This window comes from Grammomys surdaster, unplaced genomic scaffold, assembly GCF_004785775.1.
Source record: "Grammomys surdaster isolate TR1022 unplaced genomic scaffold, NIH_TR_1.0 313, whole genome shotgun sequence".
NCBI lineage: Eukaryota > Metazoa > Chordata > Mammalia > Rodentia > Muridae > Grammomys > Grammomys surdaster.
The window spans coordinates 6,563,692-6,577,651 of NW_021604732.1; the positions used below are offsets into that span (position 1 = coordinate 6,563,692).

At 35.5% G+C, this 13,960-nt stretch overlaps 1 protein-coding gene across 1 annotated transcript in view; it reads left to right on the top strand.

The window, feature by feature from the left end:
- The first annotated feature begins 357 nt into the window (after window positions 1-357).
- Gabra1 (gamma-aminobutyric acid type A receptor alpha1 subunit) overlaps window positions 358-13,960 on the top strand; it is a 53,717-nt gene continuing 40,114 nt past the window's right edge. The window contains exons 1-3 of the mRNA XM_028777636.1: window positions 358-1,128; window positions 3,578-3,666; window positions 7,253-7,362. Of these exons, the coding sequence (XP_028633469.1) occupies window positions 3,593-3,666; window positions 7,253-7,362 (184 nt within the window). The 5' untranslated portion in view covers window positions 358-1,128; window positions 3,578-3,592. The remainder of the gene's footprint in view (window positions 1,129-3,577; window positions 3,667-7,252; window positions 7,363-13,960) is intronic.

The window sequence follows — 13,960 nt, forward strand, 5'->3', positions numbered from 1 at the left end:
TTCTGAACCGAAAAATGATGGAGTTCAGGGCAAAGGCATGTTTCCGGAAATGGAGATATGCCTCTCAAACCCAGAAATGATTTATGTGAAGTTAAATATTCCACATTCGAAAACCTTGCAAAATTCAGAGTTAAGGGTGTCTGTGTCTTTTCAGGACAACGCAGGCAAAGGTTAAAAAGCCGGGTTCCGAAACCTGTCTGGCTGTCCTCTATGCTGTGGATGAAAGGTGGGGTGCAAAACACTCAGAATCTGACAAAGTACGAAGGACTTTAAGCTCAGGGGCCCATTCCCTAGCAGACAGGGTTCTTCCTGCTGTCCCTCACTAGTCCTGGTTCTGCAACACGCAGGGATTTAGACATATGTGTGGGAGTGTGCGAGGGCGAGCAAGTCAAGAGGACAGAGCGCTCCCCACACGTGTAAGCCCACATCTCCCTGCTTCGCAGCTTGTGTTCATTCATATGAATGCAGTGGTTAAATATTTGATCAGAGGTAGCAGAGTTACAAGGATCGGTTGTGCTTTAATGAGCACACCTTAGAATAGTGTGCTCATAAATCTCAAGAGAGAAGCGATCCTAAGTGAAGCCCCCATGTATAACCCTTTCTACCCTTCCCTTCCCCCATTTTAAGCCCCCCTCCCCCCAAAATAGAGGAATGCTTGCAGCAGATTGAGAAAGGATTTGAGCCGGCAGCTACAGAGATGGGGATTAGGGCCAGAGTGCTGCAAGTTAAATTGCGCTGCATATAAAAAATGGGCGGATTGGTGTCCAGATCCAGTGGCTGGTACCACCTTCCTTTCTAAAATAAAATCTCTCTGGCATGAAGTCACCGCCTATTTCACATCCGGTTTGCGCTGGGACGTATTACTACTGTCTTGGTACAGAGAAATCTTTTGTTGTATAGCTGCAGATTGGATATTGGGAAGCAAATTTGGGTATGAAATCTCCAGTGCAGGAGCACGCAGAGTCCATGATGGCTCAGACCGTGTGAGTGAGCGCGGCGCGAGGACGCCCTCCGCCCGGCGCGCCCGCGCTCGCTCGCACACTCGCACAGCTCCGGCTCACCGCGATCCTCTCTCCCACACTTTTCTCCCGGGTCTGGAGCGATCCGGTGCCCAGAGGGGGCCCCGAGGTAAGTGAGACTTCGGACCACGAATCCCCAGAGCTTGCAACCTGCCTTTGTCCTAGCTGGAGAGGCAGAGATGTTCTAGTGGGGAAGACAGCAGGAGCAGCAGGACAGGAGCTGAAGCTGGGAGCAGGTAGAAACAAGGAATGTTTTCTTCTTTCAGGGTGAAAACTGCAGCCGTATAGGAGTAGATTTGTCTCTCTTCCTTCTCTCCTCTTTGAGGCAGATTTGAATGTACCCTGAGGGGTGGGTGGTGACATGTTGTTTTGATCTTTCTTCATTTTTCTTTCTCTTTTTTCTTTTCTTTTACTCATCTTCTTTTTTTTCCTGTCCAAGGGGAGCTGCGGTGAGTTGGGGAGGGGCGCTGGGGGTTGCCATCAGCTAAAGTTAAGAGGTTAGGACTGAAAACCTGTCACTCTGTTCCATTCTAGAGAAGACTGGCTCACCCTGCCTGAACACGTCTCTTCTCCCCTTTTTCAGCCACCACAGCTGAAATGCCCTCTGGTGTAGGGGTCTCTCCCATTCTGGAAATGAGAAGCTGAACTTACTTGACCTGGGTGGCAGGGGAGGTGGGTAGTGGAGCATGCTTCTAGCTAGGGGAGGAATGGAGGTGGAAAGGGGGCAAGAGGCAGCTTCGTGCTTCCTTCCAACTATTATGTTTGTATTCGCAAGAAACTTTCTTCCTCCCCAACTGAAGTGCCATGGCAGGTTTGCTTTTCTCCAAATATTAGAAGAGTGAAAAAGCTATGGTATCTCGGCTTGAGAATCTCTTTCTCTCACCCATTCAAGACTTTCTTTCCTTTTCTAGAATCAGTAGGGATTAATAGGGATAAGAGAAGTTGTTTTTCCTCTTCAAAACAGAGGTTAAACTTGCTTTAAAGGAAGAATTATCATTGTGCCATTTGGATGCAATATGTTAACGTAATGGTATTTATCCAGGATGCCCTGTCATATTTTACTCCTGTGTGTCAAAACCAGTCACTAAATTAAGAGAACACTATGAGGAAGCTCACAGTTCTTATCTCTACATCATTTCACTCTAAAGGAATTCTGCTTCCTTGCTTACATGACTGTCTGTGATGGTTCTTACTGATTGGGATGATCTGGGAGAGTGTGGAAAGCATTTTGTTGATGTATTTAAAGGCATACATACCACATGGAACTAGAGAATGCTTAATGTAAAAAAAAAGGGGGGGGTGGTGGTTATAAAGCTTCCATCTATTCATGATTGATCCTACTAAGGAGTTAAGATTCAGGAAAGTAGTAAAATAAAATACATGTAATAGTTTTCATAGTAGGACTGGAATTAATTTCAGTGCGTTTTAAGTAACTATATCTGCTTCTTAGCCAGGTAGTGCTCAGGATTTCAGAATTTGGCTTAATAATTATGTATCCACACACACATAATTATATGAATACATAGCACACACATAGATGTTTCTCTAACTCTTCCATTCTGTACTTGTTTGTTCCTCCAGCATCCTCCTACCATATCCAAGTTCAGCAATCAGATAATGATTGATTGCGTTTTACCGAAGTGGGAATAAATATCCCCTCCTCTTCGTGCAAAGCGAACCACTTAGGCTTCCATCTGTTTGAGACGAAGTGTTTTCTAGAAGCAACCTGGTAGAAATTAGAGAATGCTTACAAGATATGTGTGGGCATGTTTGTGTGCATTGATGTGTGTGCGTGTGTGTGTGTGTGTGTGTGTGTGTGTGTGAGAGAGAGAGAGAGAGAGAGAGAGAGAGAGAGAGAGAGAGAGAGAGAGAGAGAAGCAGGAGCAGCAGCAGCAGCAGCAGCACATGGCCCGACTTTAAAGTGTATCCTTTGGCTCCACAGAAACATTAGTGAGCATATTTAACAACCACAGAGGAAAAGCACGACTTTGGCATTCAACAGTGTGTTTCCAATGGTTTTTATAAAGAGGTAAATACAGTTGCTTCTGAAATCAAGGTACCTCCAGAATTCAGAGATGCATTCTGTCAAGAGAGGTGTTAGCCTACCAAGATCCCACCTACCCACATGCCCTCATGTTAGAGACACCACGTTTAAACCTTTCATTACAGATACTTCCACAGGGGCACAAACCAGAAAGGTCAATATTATTATTTTTTAGACAATAAACAACAAAATGGAATAAATCAGCAAGTAATAGAAGTGCAAAGGCTACTCTAGAAAGCAACTCACAGTTTTTGTGTTTAGCAATTTTGTTACCTGAAAGCATTTCAACTTTTACAGGGTAAATTAACATACTGGTAAATTTCTGAATGGCAAGGTGGTACGGAAGGTGGGGAGTGGATGGTCCAGGTTACCATTGCTTCCAATGAGTGTCATATTCCAGTGAGGTCATTTCCTGACTTCAAAGCATTCATCGGAACTGCCTCAGTCAGCCCTAGTGGTTATAACCTGATGTTTCTTGCAAGACACATTGATCTCTACTTATTCCACTTTTCAGCTGTGCAAGCCCGTGATGAAGAAAAGTCGGGGTCTCTCTGACTATCTTTGGGCCTGGATCCTCATTCTGAGTACTCTGTCGGGAAGAAGGTGGGGGCATTTTCTTTAAAAATCTGCATGACAATTTCTGTAATTTTTCATTTATTCCATCAGGGGGAAGAAAATTGTCCATGGATGAATTCATGACTAAGGGAATTCAGAAAACTTTACTGCAATAAAATTTCAGCTATGACTAAAGAAGAATAGAACATGAAAATAACTTTCTTGTTTGGATGTTTTCTAGAATATATTTAACAAGATTTTTTTTAATTTAAACTAGGAAATGTATGAATTCAACTTTTAAATCTGAAACTGAACTTTTTAGTTTTCATTTGTAACTGAGCAAAAAAAAAAATACAGTTTCATAATTTATGGGAGAAGTCATCAGATTAATGACTGTATGCTCTGTAAGCTATAAGTTAATTTTTCAACCGGGAATTTTGTAACCATTTGCAAAAATCAGAGAGTAACTCACAAAAGCATGGGAGTTAAAATAATATTTTATAATAAAGATAAGTTATAATAACTTGAATGCTACATGACTACAAACACATGCTTATTGTGTTTTAAACCATAGTAATAAAATCATAGAGATAGAATATGCCAGGTGACTGTTGTAAAATACAAGATAAAAAAATTAAATTGTGCTAATCTAGCATTAATACTGGAGGAAGTGTTGTGAATAAATTTCGGTAACTTGAACTAATAAATATATTTTCTGATGATCCAATAAAGAACATGAGATATTATAATAGCAACTAGCTAAATAATCAAATATTTTATATTGTTCTCTACTTTAATGATTTTTTTGTCTAGTCTATTCTTGTGCCTCATTATAAAGTATTAAACATATAATAAAATCCCAAACTCCTTGAGGTGTAATATGAAGTGAATCTTTATGAGTAAAAATCAGCGATATGAAGTCACCTGGAAAGGCAGAAATTCCTGAGGATTCGTTTTAAATGAGATGTTGGCTATATTATTATTTTTTTTTAGTATTATCTCATAAGCACAAATCAGAAGCACAAGAGACACATTACTGTCTGATATTCTCAATTTGAGGAGTTAAGTGATCAGTGATTTTTGAAAAATTATATGAAGTGTTACTATTACAATGACCTGTAGATGGAGTTAGTGCACAGTGTTTTATTACAGAGTTGTTCATGTGGAATCAGAAGCAGGTTCAGTAACTGACATTTCTCTTCAAAATGCTTATCCAGTTTAGGGCACTCTGTGTTGTTATTAGTATTTCTATCCCCCCAAAGTCATCTTAGTCCGTCTCCTAGAGTTCTTTGGAAGTTGCAATTTTATATAGGAAATTAGATGTAAGGCTGAAGATAAGCCTGATTACAAAAATCACAATAAAGGTTTCCATTCCCAATGGGAGAACAGAGCTGGGTTTGTGTGGGAAGGGGGTGAGCTCTTTGGTATTTGCATTCCAATTTGAACAATTGCTGAAAGCAAGGTTCATAAGCTGAACAGATTTCTTGCGTTTTACATAAGCTGTGGAAACACAAGCACAGATAAAGGTAACAGATACCAGGGATTCTGAGGGTTGTGTTAGCAGCCTAACCACCTCCTAAGGTTTTTCTATCTCATCATCTTTTCCATCCTAAACTCATTGCTTTCTCCCTAACAGTTTTCTCTGTGGAGAGTTTCCAAAATCCCTAGGTGTGTTTGAATCTCTTTATCTTTATCAAGATGACCTTCCAGTGTCCTTGAAAGATGATGGATGGCATTTGGTTTTGTGACAATGAATTTTTAGAAATATTCACTTTCAGAAAACTGATCTTGCTTTTGCCTTACTGCTGTTATCTGCCAATGAGATGTGCAGGAAGTCACAAGTTCACTGAAAACTTGATTTAAAAAACAAAATGAAACAGCAAGGTGTTTGATCTTGCTAAATGAGAGTAAGCTCTCAATCTGTGTGATGTGAATGGATTAATATTTAGTTTAATGGAATGAAAAATGATCCTGTAGAAATAAATTCCATGTATTTAGCACCATAGAGAAATTTTACTTAGTTACTTATTTAATTAAAACTGTACCAGAAAAAAAGTAGTCATTGGAAGTATACACAACTCAATTAACATGTATACAATTAGAACAGGCATTCAAAACAGAAGCAGTGAAAAGTCACATTAAAGTTTAAATTTTCCGTATTGAGTATCTTTTAAGCATTTATCTATGAAAGAATCAGAACTCGAAAAACAAATTAGCTTTGCATCTTTAAAGTAGCTGTTATCTGCATTCTGTCCTTCCTTATTCCCTTCTATTTAGCCTGATTAATTTGGTGTGTGGTGGCTTATTTATCTGCAAGTTTTAAATAAAATACTATAAAATTAAGTAAAAGAAAAGTGGTCTGAATTTTCCCTATACCAAATTAATTATTCGTAGAGCAGCATTTGTTTCTGAGGTGATCATAGGTTATATTTGGTGTCCCTGTCAAACAATGAATTCTGGTTTAAAATGCCATTATTTTGTTTACATTTATTAACCATATAACTACATACAAGTGAAGAAAAAAGAATACTAAAATTTAAATATAAAGTATATAGACTTGCTACTCTTTCTTAATCTTACACCCTATACCCACTTAAGCTTTTCATTCAAGGTCAGAGCTTTCACTGAGACTTGTCAGCAAGTGTAATTTTTTTTCTAAGATAGAAACTGCTTCTCTCCAAGGATTTTGAAGGTGTCATGCTGGTCATTACATAAAACAGGATTAATCCTGCATAGATAATAAAGTGGTTGGTATAGGAAACACAAGGTATGGGAAGTGCAGCCCTACATTGTTGAAAGCTAGAATAATAACACTGAGAGACAGAAGCTATATCCCCAAACAGAAAGAACTGGAAGAGCCGTTCTTCTGCCGAAGGTTCAAAATCAAGTCTTATTCCAGAAAGTGAAAAGAACTCATTTCTGGCCTCTGCTTTGCCCTTAACTAGCTGTGTCTTAAAACACGATGCCACCTTACACCTAGAGTACACCATACATCAAAAGTTTTGCTTTTCCCAACAGTTCTTCTATGTCTAAACCCAGAAATGACTAAAGTTAAAGAAAATAAAGGTTTGAATGAATTTTCACTTTTTCATACATTTTAAAAGAAATCAACACATCATAAAAATATATATAACATAATAAATGATTTATGAACCTTCCTTACCTAAATATCTTAAAAGAATATCCAAAAAAATCAAATGCACAAATATATGGAAAGGAAATGGAGGAAGGAGTTTTGGTACATAAACAAATTGCACATTAAATAAAAAAGAACCTTTGAATTAGTTGTGTAACTCACATATAGATGTACATATATAGATAAAAATAAATAATTTAAATCAAAGCCTCCAAAATGTTTCTTGCAGCAGGAGTTAACAGTCTTGTTTGCTCAGAGAAGATATGTCTCTTCTAAACTTGTTGTGCCGAGAACTAAAAACGTAGATTTAGAACTCATTTTCTATATTAAAATTAAAAGCCTGCCACCGATGAGGCCACACAGAAAACAAGGACCAGAGATATAATGATGTTCAAACTCCCAACAGCAAGGAAAGTAAGAAACGCTGAGAAACATTTTGAATCATATGAGGTTTTAGTGGAAATGTGATGCTATTGTTTTTTTTATATTTTTCCTCAGCTATGGACAGCCCTCCCAAGATGAACTTAAAGACAACACCACTGTCTTCACAAGGATTTTGGATCGACTGCTGGACGGTTATGACAATCGTCTGAGACCGGGTTTGGGAGGTGAGTTACACTCTCAATTTTTTTTTGAGAAAGTTTAGTATTATTAAATATTTACCTATTTATCTCTAATTTCTCTTCAAGCAGTAAATGAAAATGTTAGCATATTGATTGATAATTGATCATATTTTAATAGTCCACTCAGTCTTAATTCAATTTACAAAGATAGTTTTGTGCACATAGCTATATATAGTGATGGATAGGCACAAAATTCCTACAATAACACAAAAGAGATACACATTTTTTGCAAGCACAATTGTTTTCTGTATAATTAATAGATTATATAAAAATGAAGATAATATTCTCCCTTTCAGTATAAGATTTATGAACTTCACCTGTTATATCTATACTGAATGCAAAAGGGTATCTCTAATTCTATGCTAGAAATACTTAAAAAAATTATGTAGCCAATCATTTCTCTATGATTTCTATACTCAAAAATGAATAAAATAGATGGTAATGTTTTGTTTTTAACCATGTATTTGAAGCTAATTCTCTAGTTTTCTTTAGTCAATTTTAGTGTTTGTTTAAAAATAATTAATTACTTAATTGATTAATAAACTTCTGTTTGGAGAGAAAATAATATATGATGACACACACACACACATACAGACACAGTAGATATGTATACACACACAATGATCTTTGAAAAAATAACACACAACCTCATGTATTTGAGTAAAGGAGAATGTAGCCATATCAAAATATTGGTCATAAAGTAAAACAAGTAAAGCAAGGAAAGAAATTGAAATCCCGAGTCTCACAGGAAACCAACATACCACTCTATGACTCTAAGTTATAGCCAATTTGTCACCGTTTTCAAAGCAGCAGAAACAAATAGTAATATTTAATGAGGAATACGAAAAGCTATCTTTTAAGTAAGTCAGAACAGATTCAGAAAGCTAAGTTTAAGAACTCAAACACTGATCTTCAAACAAAATGGTATCATTGGATTTAGAATTATTCACTCATTCCTTCATTGTTCAGAAATGGGACTGGAATGAAGGGATTGGCACATGTTAGACACATCTTATTACTGAGCTACATTCTCAGAACCAGAGTTATTAAAAATTACATACCTTGCATATCATAATTATATGGCAGGGAATTGTTGATCTATTTTAAGAGAAAAATGGCTTACTATGATCAGAGTTTACAAATCTCTCTCTCTCTCTCTCACACACACACACACATAAACACACACACATATATATATATATATATGTGTATGCGTGTGTGATATATATTTATAAAATATTTTATACATATATTTGCAAAAAGACTATATACATACAAACATATATATATATATGCAGTCTTACCAAATGTACTTAATTATCAAGTTTAAGCAAGGTCTAACATTAATTTTCGGACATGTTATTTCTTTAGGTTTGGTCTCAACCTTGCGTTCTTTTAACTTCTTGGGAAGAAAATATTATTCTAAAATTGCTGAGTATGATATCATGTATTAAATATAAGCTCAGATACTAAGAAATATGAGGAAACACTAGACATTGTGTCCAGTGTTTCAAAAACCACGTAGAACGCATAGGAAGAGTCACTGCCAAAAAAATAAAACCTTAAATTTGAGACTGAGTAATGATAAAATGGACAGCACATCTCTATTCATAATGCAATAATGTAATGTCATTGTATGTCTAAGCATCTGGATTGACACTAAAAATTTTACTCTCATTGCATACAGATTAAATAAATTACAAAAACTAGGAATAAGGGACCACATAGTCACTGCATTGCTGATACAGATTTAAAAAGTGTAGGCTTCTGAAAATGCTGACAAATTTTATATATATATATATATATATATATATATATATATATATTTCCCTTACTGAATGTCCATTCTGTCCCAGGACTATCCTTACAATAGCAGTAGAATGAACATCATATACCAAACTTTCATCCATTCTAGTTTATGAAGCCATATTTGAGACTTTATTGTGTGTATATAAATATCCTCTGAAAGTGCGCATGTGGCTTTCAGTTTGAGGATTTTATATAAACACACACACACACACACACACAAACAATTTGCTTTAATGATCAATTGTTATTGTACTCTTTTTACAGTCTAAGTAACAAGACATTACTGCTGATTTTCATATATATTATTAACCACATATACTTATTCTTTAATAAGTATATTCTACATACACTTAAACTAGAATATATTGCAAATGGAGAAACAGCCTAAAATATATATTCAGTGTGAAATTTTGAGATCTATGGTATTGGGAGATTTTTTAAAAATTAAATTGTTTTATTCATTTACATTCCAAAAGTTGCCCTCTTCTAGGTCCCCCTTTCTCAAGTTCTTCAAATACACACACACACATACACACACACACACACACACAGACACACACACACACACACCTGCTGCCTCTGATAGGGTGCTTTCCCATCAGCCCACCTATCAGCATCCCTGTTCCCTTGGGCATCAAGTTTCCACAGGATTAAGCTCATCCTCTCTCACTGAGAATTTCTTAAACAAATGACTACGTTAGTTTATCAGAATAATAACTTTAAAATTTATATAATCGCTCAATCTCTGAAAATATTAAAACAGGCTTGTGGTTTATTCCTGTGAACAGAAATAATGGTTCATCCCATAAAAACTACGTATACTCTTGTAAGATAACAGAAATTCAGAATCTAGAAAAATATGTTTTATAAAATAAAGTATTTTAGTCTCTAGAATTAATTTTGCTAGTTTTCATTCTTGAAATGTTGAATTAAAGAATGTGATGGTCATAAAAACAAAGGCTAACAAAGGTGAATTCTTCTGTTTCTGTTTCAAATGTTGGCCTGGAACATAGTGAACTTAGATGCATAAAATTTGAGGTTATTTTCTTTTGACTAACCTTAGTTAATACATTTTGATGACATTATTTAAGGTTAAAACACTTTATGTACATTTTGATGCTAATTGCAGTTAGAATATGAAATATATTTCCAAGATATTGATTTTGTAATATAGTTAGCTATGAACTTACAGAAAATGAATAACTTTGGAACTGACTGATTAAATCAAAATTCTTATTTTCTTTGGGTATAAAGTATTTAATCTTATATTTGCTATAAATTTCAGATAATTCAAGCATAGCATGGTTAATAGTAAATTCTTGTAACAAAGTGGACTAACCATCTATAATATCACTATGTTTATTTTTTGACATAACATTTATTTTCAGAAGAAAAGACTATGGACAGGAAAAGCAGAATCTTTATTTTTTTCTTCCATTTATTTATTTATTTATTTATTTATTTATTTATTTATTCACTCACTGCATCCTGATTGATGCCCCCACCTCCTTTTGTCTCTCCTCAAACACTTCTTCCTCCATAAACCTCCCCTTGTCCTCTGAGAGTGTGTATGCCTCCCCTGAGTGTCCCTGCTCCCTCCACAACCCCTAGTACATCAAGTTTCAAGAAGAATTTTTATCTTATGTGAAAAATAAGCAAAAGTTTCCCGGTAGCTTATGCCTGGTCATATCTGAGATGACCTTCTCCTAGAAGAGGGCCTTGCAGTCTTCTTCATTATAGTAAAACACTGTGAAAAAGACAGAGATTTTTGTCTTGCATATCCTCACAGAATACTACTGAAATGAAACTTATCGTTATATAAACAATTCCTCCATATGCAGATCCTCCATGACTTATTCAGTTTTATTATATGGTAGTGTATACCAGGATGGAACTAGGAGTGCAATTCATTACTTCATAGATCCAGGTATTGGAAATTAACTTGAGGATATTATAACACTATTTAAAAGGCTAAGCTCAAGTGTCAATCAGAGGAAGATGAAATAGAACTATAACATAAAAAGAAATGTTCTGACAGGGATTGTGTTTTTTTTTATTGTTGCACACAGGTGAATTTAAATAGATTAGAACAAGTGCAACACTAAGTCTTTAATGTGAAAAGAACAAAATAAGTTAAGGAGCCAGGGAAATTCATATATCAAATACAAAGTAATTGTGTTTGATAAGAAAATTTGAGTTAAAATTGTGAGTTGCTAGAAAATTTATAGAATCATCAATAATTACTAGATTCTTTCTTACTTATAATCTCTTGCTTTTGTGGCTAGAAAACAAGAGAATCTTTGTTTTCTACCAGGTAATTCAAAGAGTATTTGAATAAACCAAGTTGAAGTCTAAAAGTGTGACCCAGAGAAATAAAGGTTGAAGATCAGAAAGATCCTGAAGATAAGATAACTTCAAGTAGAAAGCAAAGAAAGACTAGTAGATGAGTAGTGGGAACAAAAGGGTCACAGAGGCGTCAGTATGAGGACAGGACTAGAGACAATTCTGAAGCAGAGGAGGCGGGGCTGGACAGAGGTAGAGACACTGAGCTTCTTGTATTTGTCTGTAAAATGAAACAAACAGAAAGTTCTCAATGAATTCATTTTCTAATGTTTTCTCCATGTGTTAAAATGAACTACGGATGGCTGGATGTTCTCGACTTTTCTCCAAATTAGCAAGTGAATAGACTTGGGTGAAATTTGACTTGCCTCTATATAGACTTCATTCCGATTTCTGGAATTGTAAAACAATAATCCACTGAGAGTGACCTAATGGTTAATGCTGAAGAGAGTCTTCAGAGCTTCTAAGAACAAACAATACAAGCAATACCCTTCCAGGTATATCCTTCCTTTTTAATCCTTACATAAAAATGGAGAAGACCACTTCCATTTTGCGGTATGCCTCAGCCACACTCTAAATCCGGCTGCATACAGGGAATGAACTGTACTGTCCAGATCTCCTCACTAGCCTAAAGTTGTCTTCCTCCTCGTGTTTCAGGCAGCTGTCCTTTAAAATATGTTTTCGTCTAAAACAAATTCATTTCACTCTTTCAAAAAGAAATTCCACCAAATCCATGTTTAACTAGAATATGAATGAGATGGAGAACAAGGGATAAAAGCTTGGTGAAATCACAACTAAATGGCATACAAGAACGTTCCCACCTCTCTCTCTCTCTCTCTCTCTCTCTCTCTCTCTCTCGCTCTCTCTCTCTCTCTCTCTCTCTCTCTCTCTCTCTCTCTCTCTCCCTTTCTGATGTTTCTTGGAAATGCTGTTAACAATTTCTAAATTTACTTTTAAATTTAGTTGCAACAAAAGACGCGTGGAGAGATAGATAGCTCTCAAAGATTTCCTCACCAAACCATGTAGATAAGGAAAGCCAATGAAAGAGATTTAAGTGAATATTTCTAATGTTACAAGCATAGATTGTTGAGTAGAAAAGTAGTTTATAGGCTTTTAGACAGACAGTGATTGTATCCCTGTTACATATTAACAGTATTTAATTAAATATTTTTCTTTGTGTTTGAAGTAATAATTTATTTAAATTCTTTGGTTTTGATCTTGTTTTATTTTATTTTATTGCTAGAGGAAAAAATTTGGTTAATAAGGATTTAAGCAACTCATTGAGCCCTTGACAACTCCAGATACTCATATTATTTTAGAAGCCTCATGTTGAAGAATTAATTTGTGTTTCTAGGTACATGTACTGGCTACTTTTATGTCACCTTAATACAATGCAAAGTCATTTGGAAACAGGAAACTGTATTCAAAAATGTCTCCCATTAGATTGACATGTACCCTACATGTGGTGCATTTTCTTATTTGGTGATCCAAGTAGAAGTTTCCAGGTGCTTCCATCCTAAGCAGGTGGTCTTGAATGTTGCAAGAAAATATTCAGAGCAATACATAAGGAAGCATGTCAGTAAAAACCTTTGCCCCATGTCCTGTGAATCAGCTACTTCTTCCAGGTTGGCTTGAACTTAGTTCTGGCTTTGATTTGTCTTGGTGAGAAATTGTGATGTGGAAATGTATACTGAAATGAACCCTTTCTTCTCTAAGCTTTGTTTGGTCATGGTGGTTATCACAGCAGTAGAAAAATCTAACTAAAACAGTACAATTTATCTTTATCATGGAGACAGAAGAATCAGGAGTTCAAAGTCAGCATGTGTGTCAAAATAAATTCAGGCCAGCTCCGCTACAAGACACCCTGTTTCAAAATGAACAACGAGACAAAAAAAAATGATTTTCCAGTCTTGAGTTAGCCAAGTCCCCATAAAATCTTTTAACACAACGATTACAAGAAGACTCTGTTTGAAAGAGCCAACTGGGCTGAAGTTCTTTGTCCCTGAAAAAGTATATTTGTTTCTTAGGGAATATACTTACCTTTTTGTTACTTTTTCAAATATTAGAAAAATGGAAGACTAAAGGAAAGCAAAAGTGAGTAGATGGTTGCATATTTTGTGCAATTGTTAAAAGTTTAAGTCATTAGAAATGAGGAAAACATTAAAATTTATTCTCTTTAAAATTTACTTTTATTTTAAATTAAAATTTTAATTTATGAACTTCATTATTCAAAGAAGACTTGCAAATAGAATAAGTATCAACACCCCAAATTAACCAGACCCAAAGACTATACAGGTCAATGAACTATGGAGTTAGGTGGTAGACCTGAGTTAGGCAGAAGTTCCTAAAGGAGATTTGTTTTCAAATTCTATTTCTGTCTAAGATTTTTTTTATTTCCAGTAGTGGATAAGTGCATAAAAATAGATTTGATAGT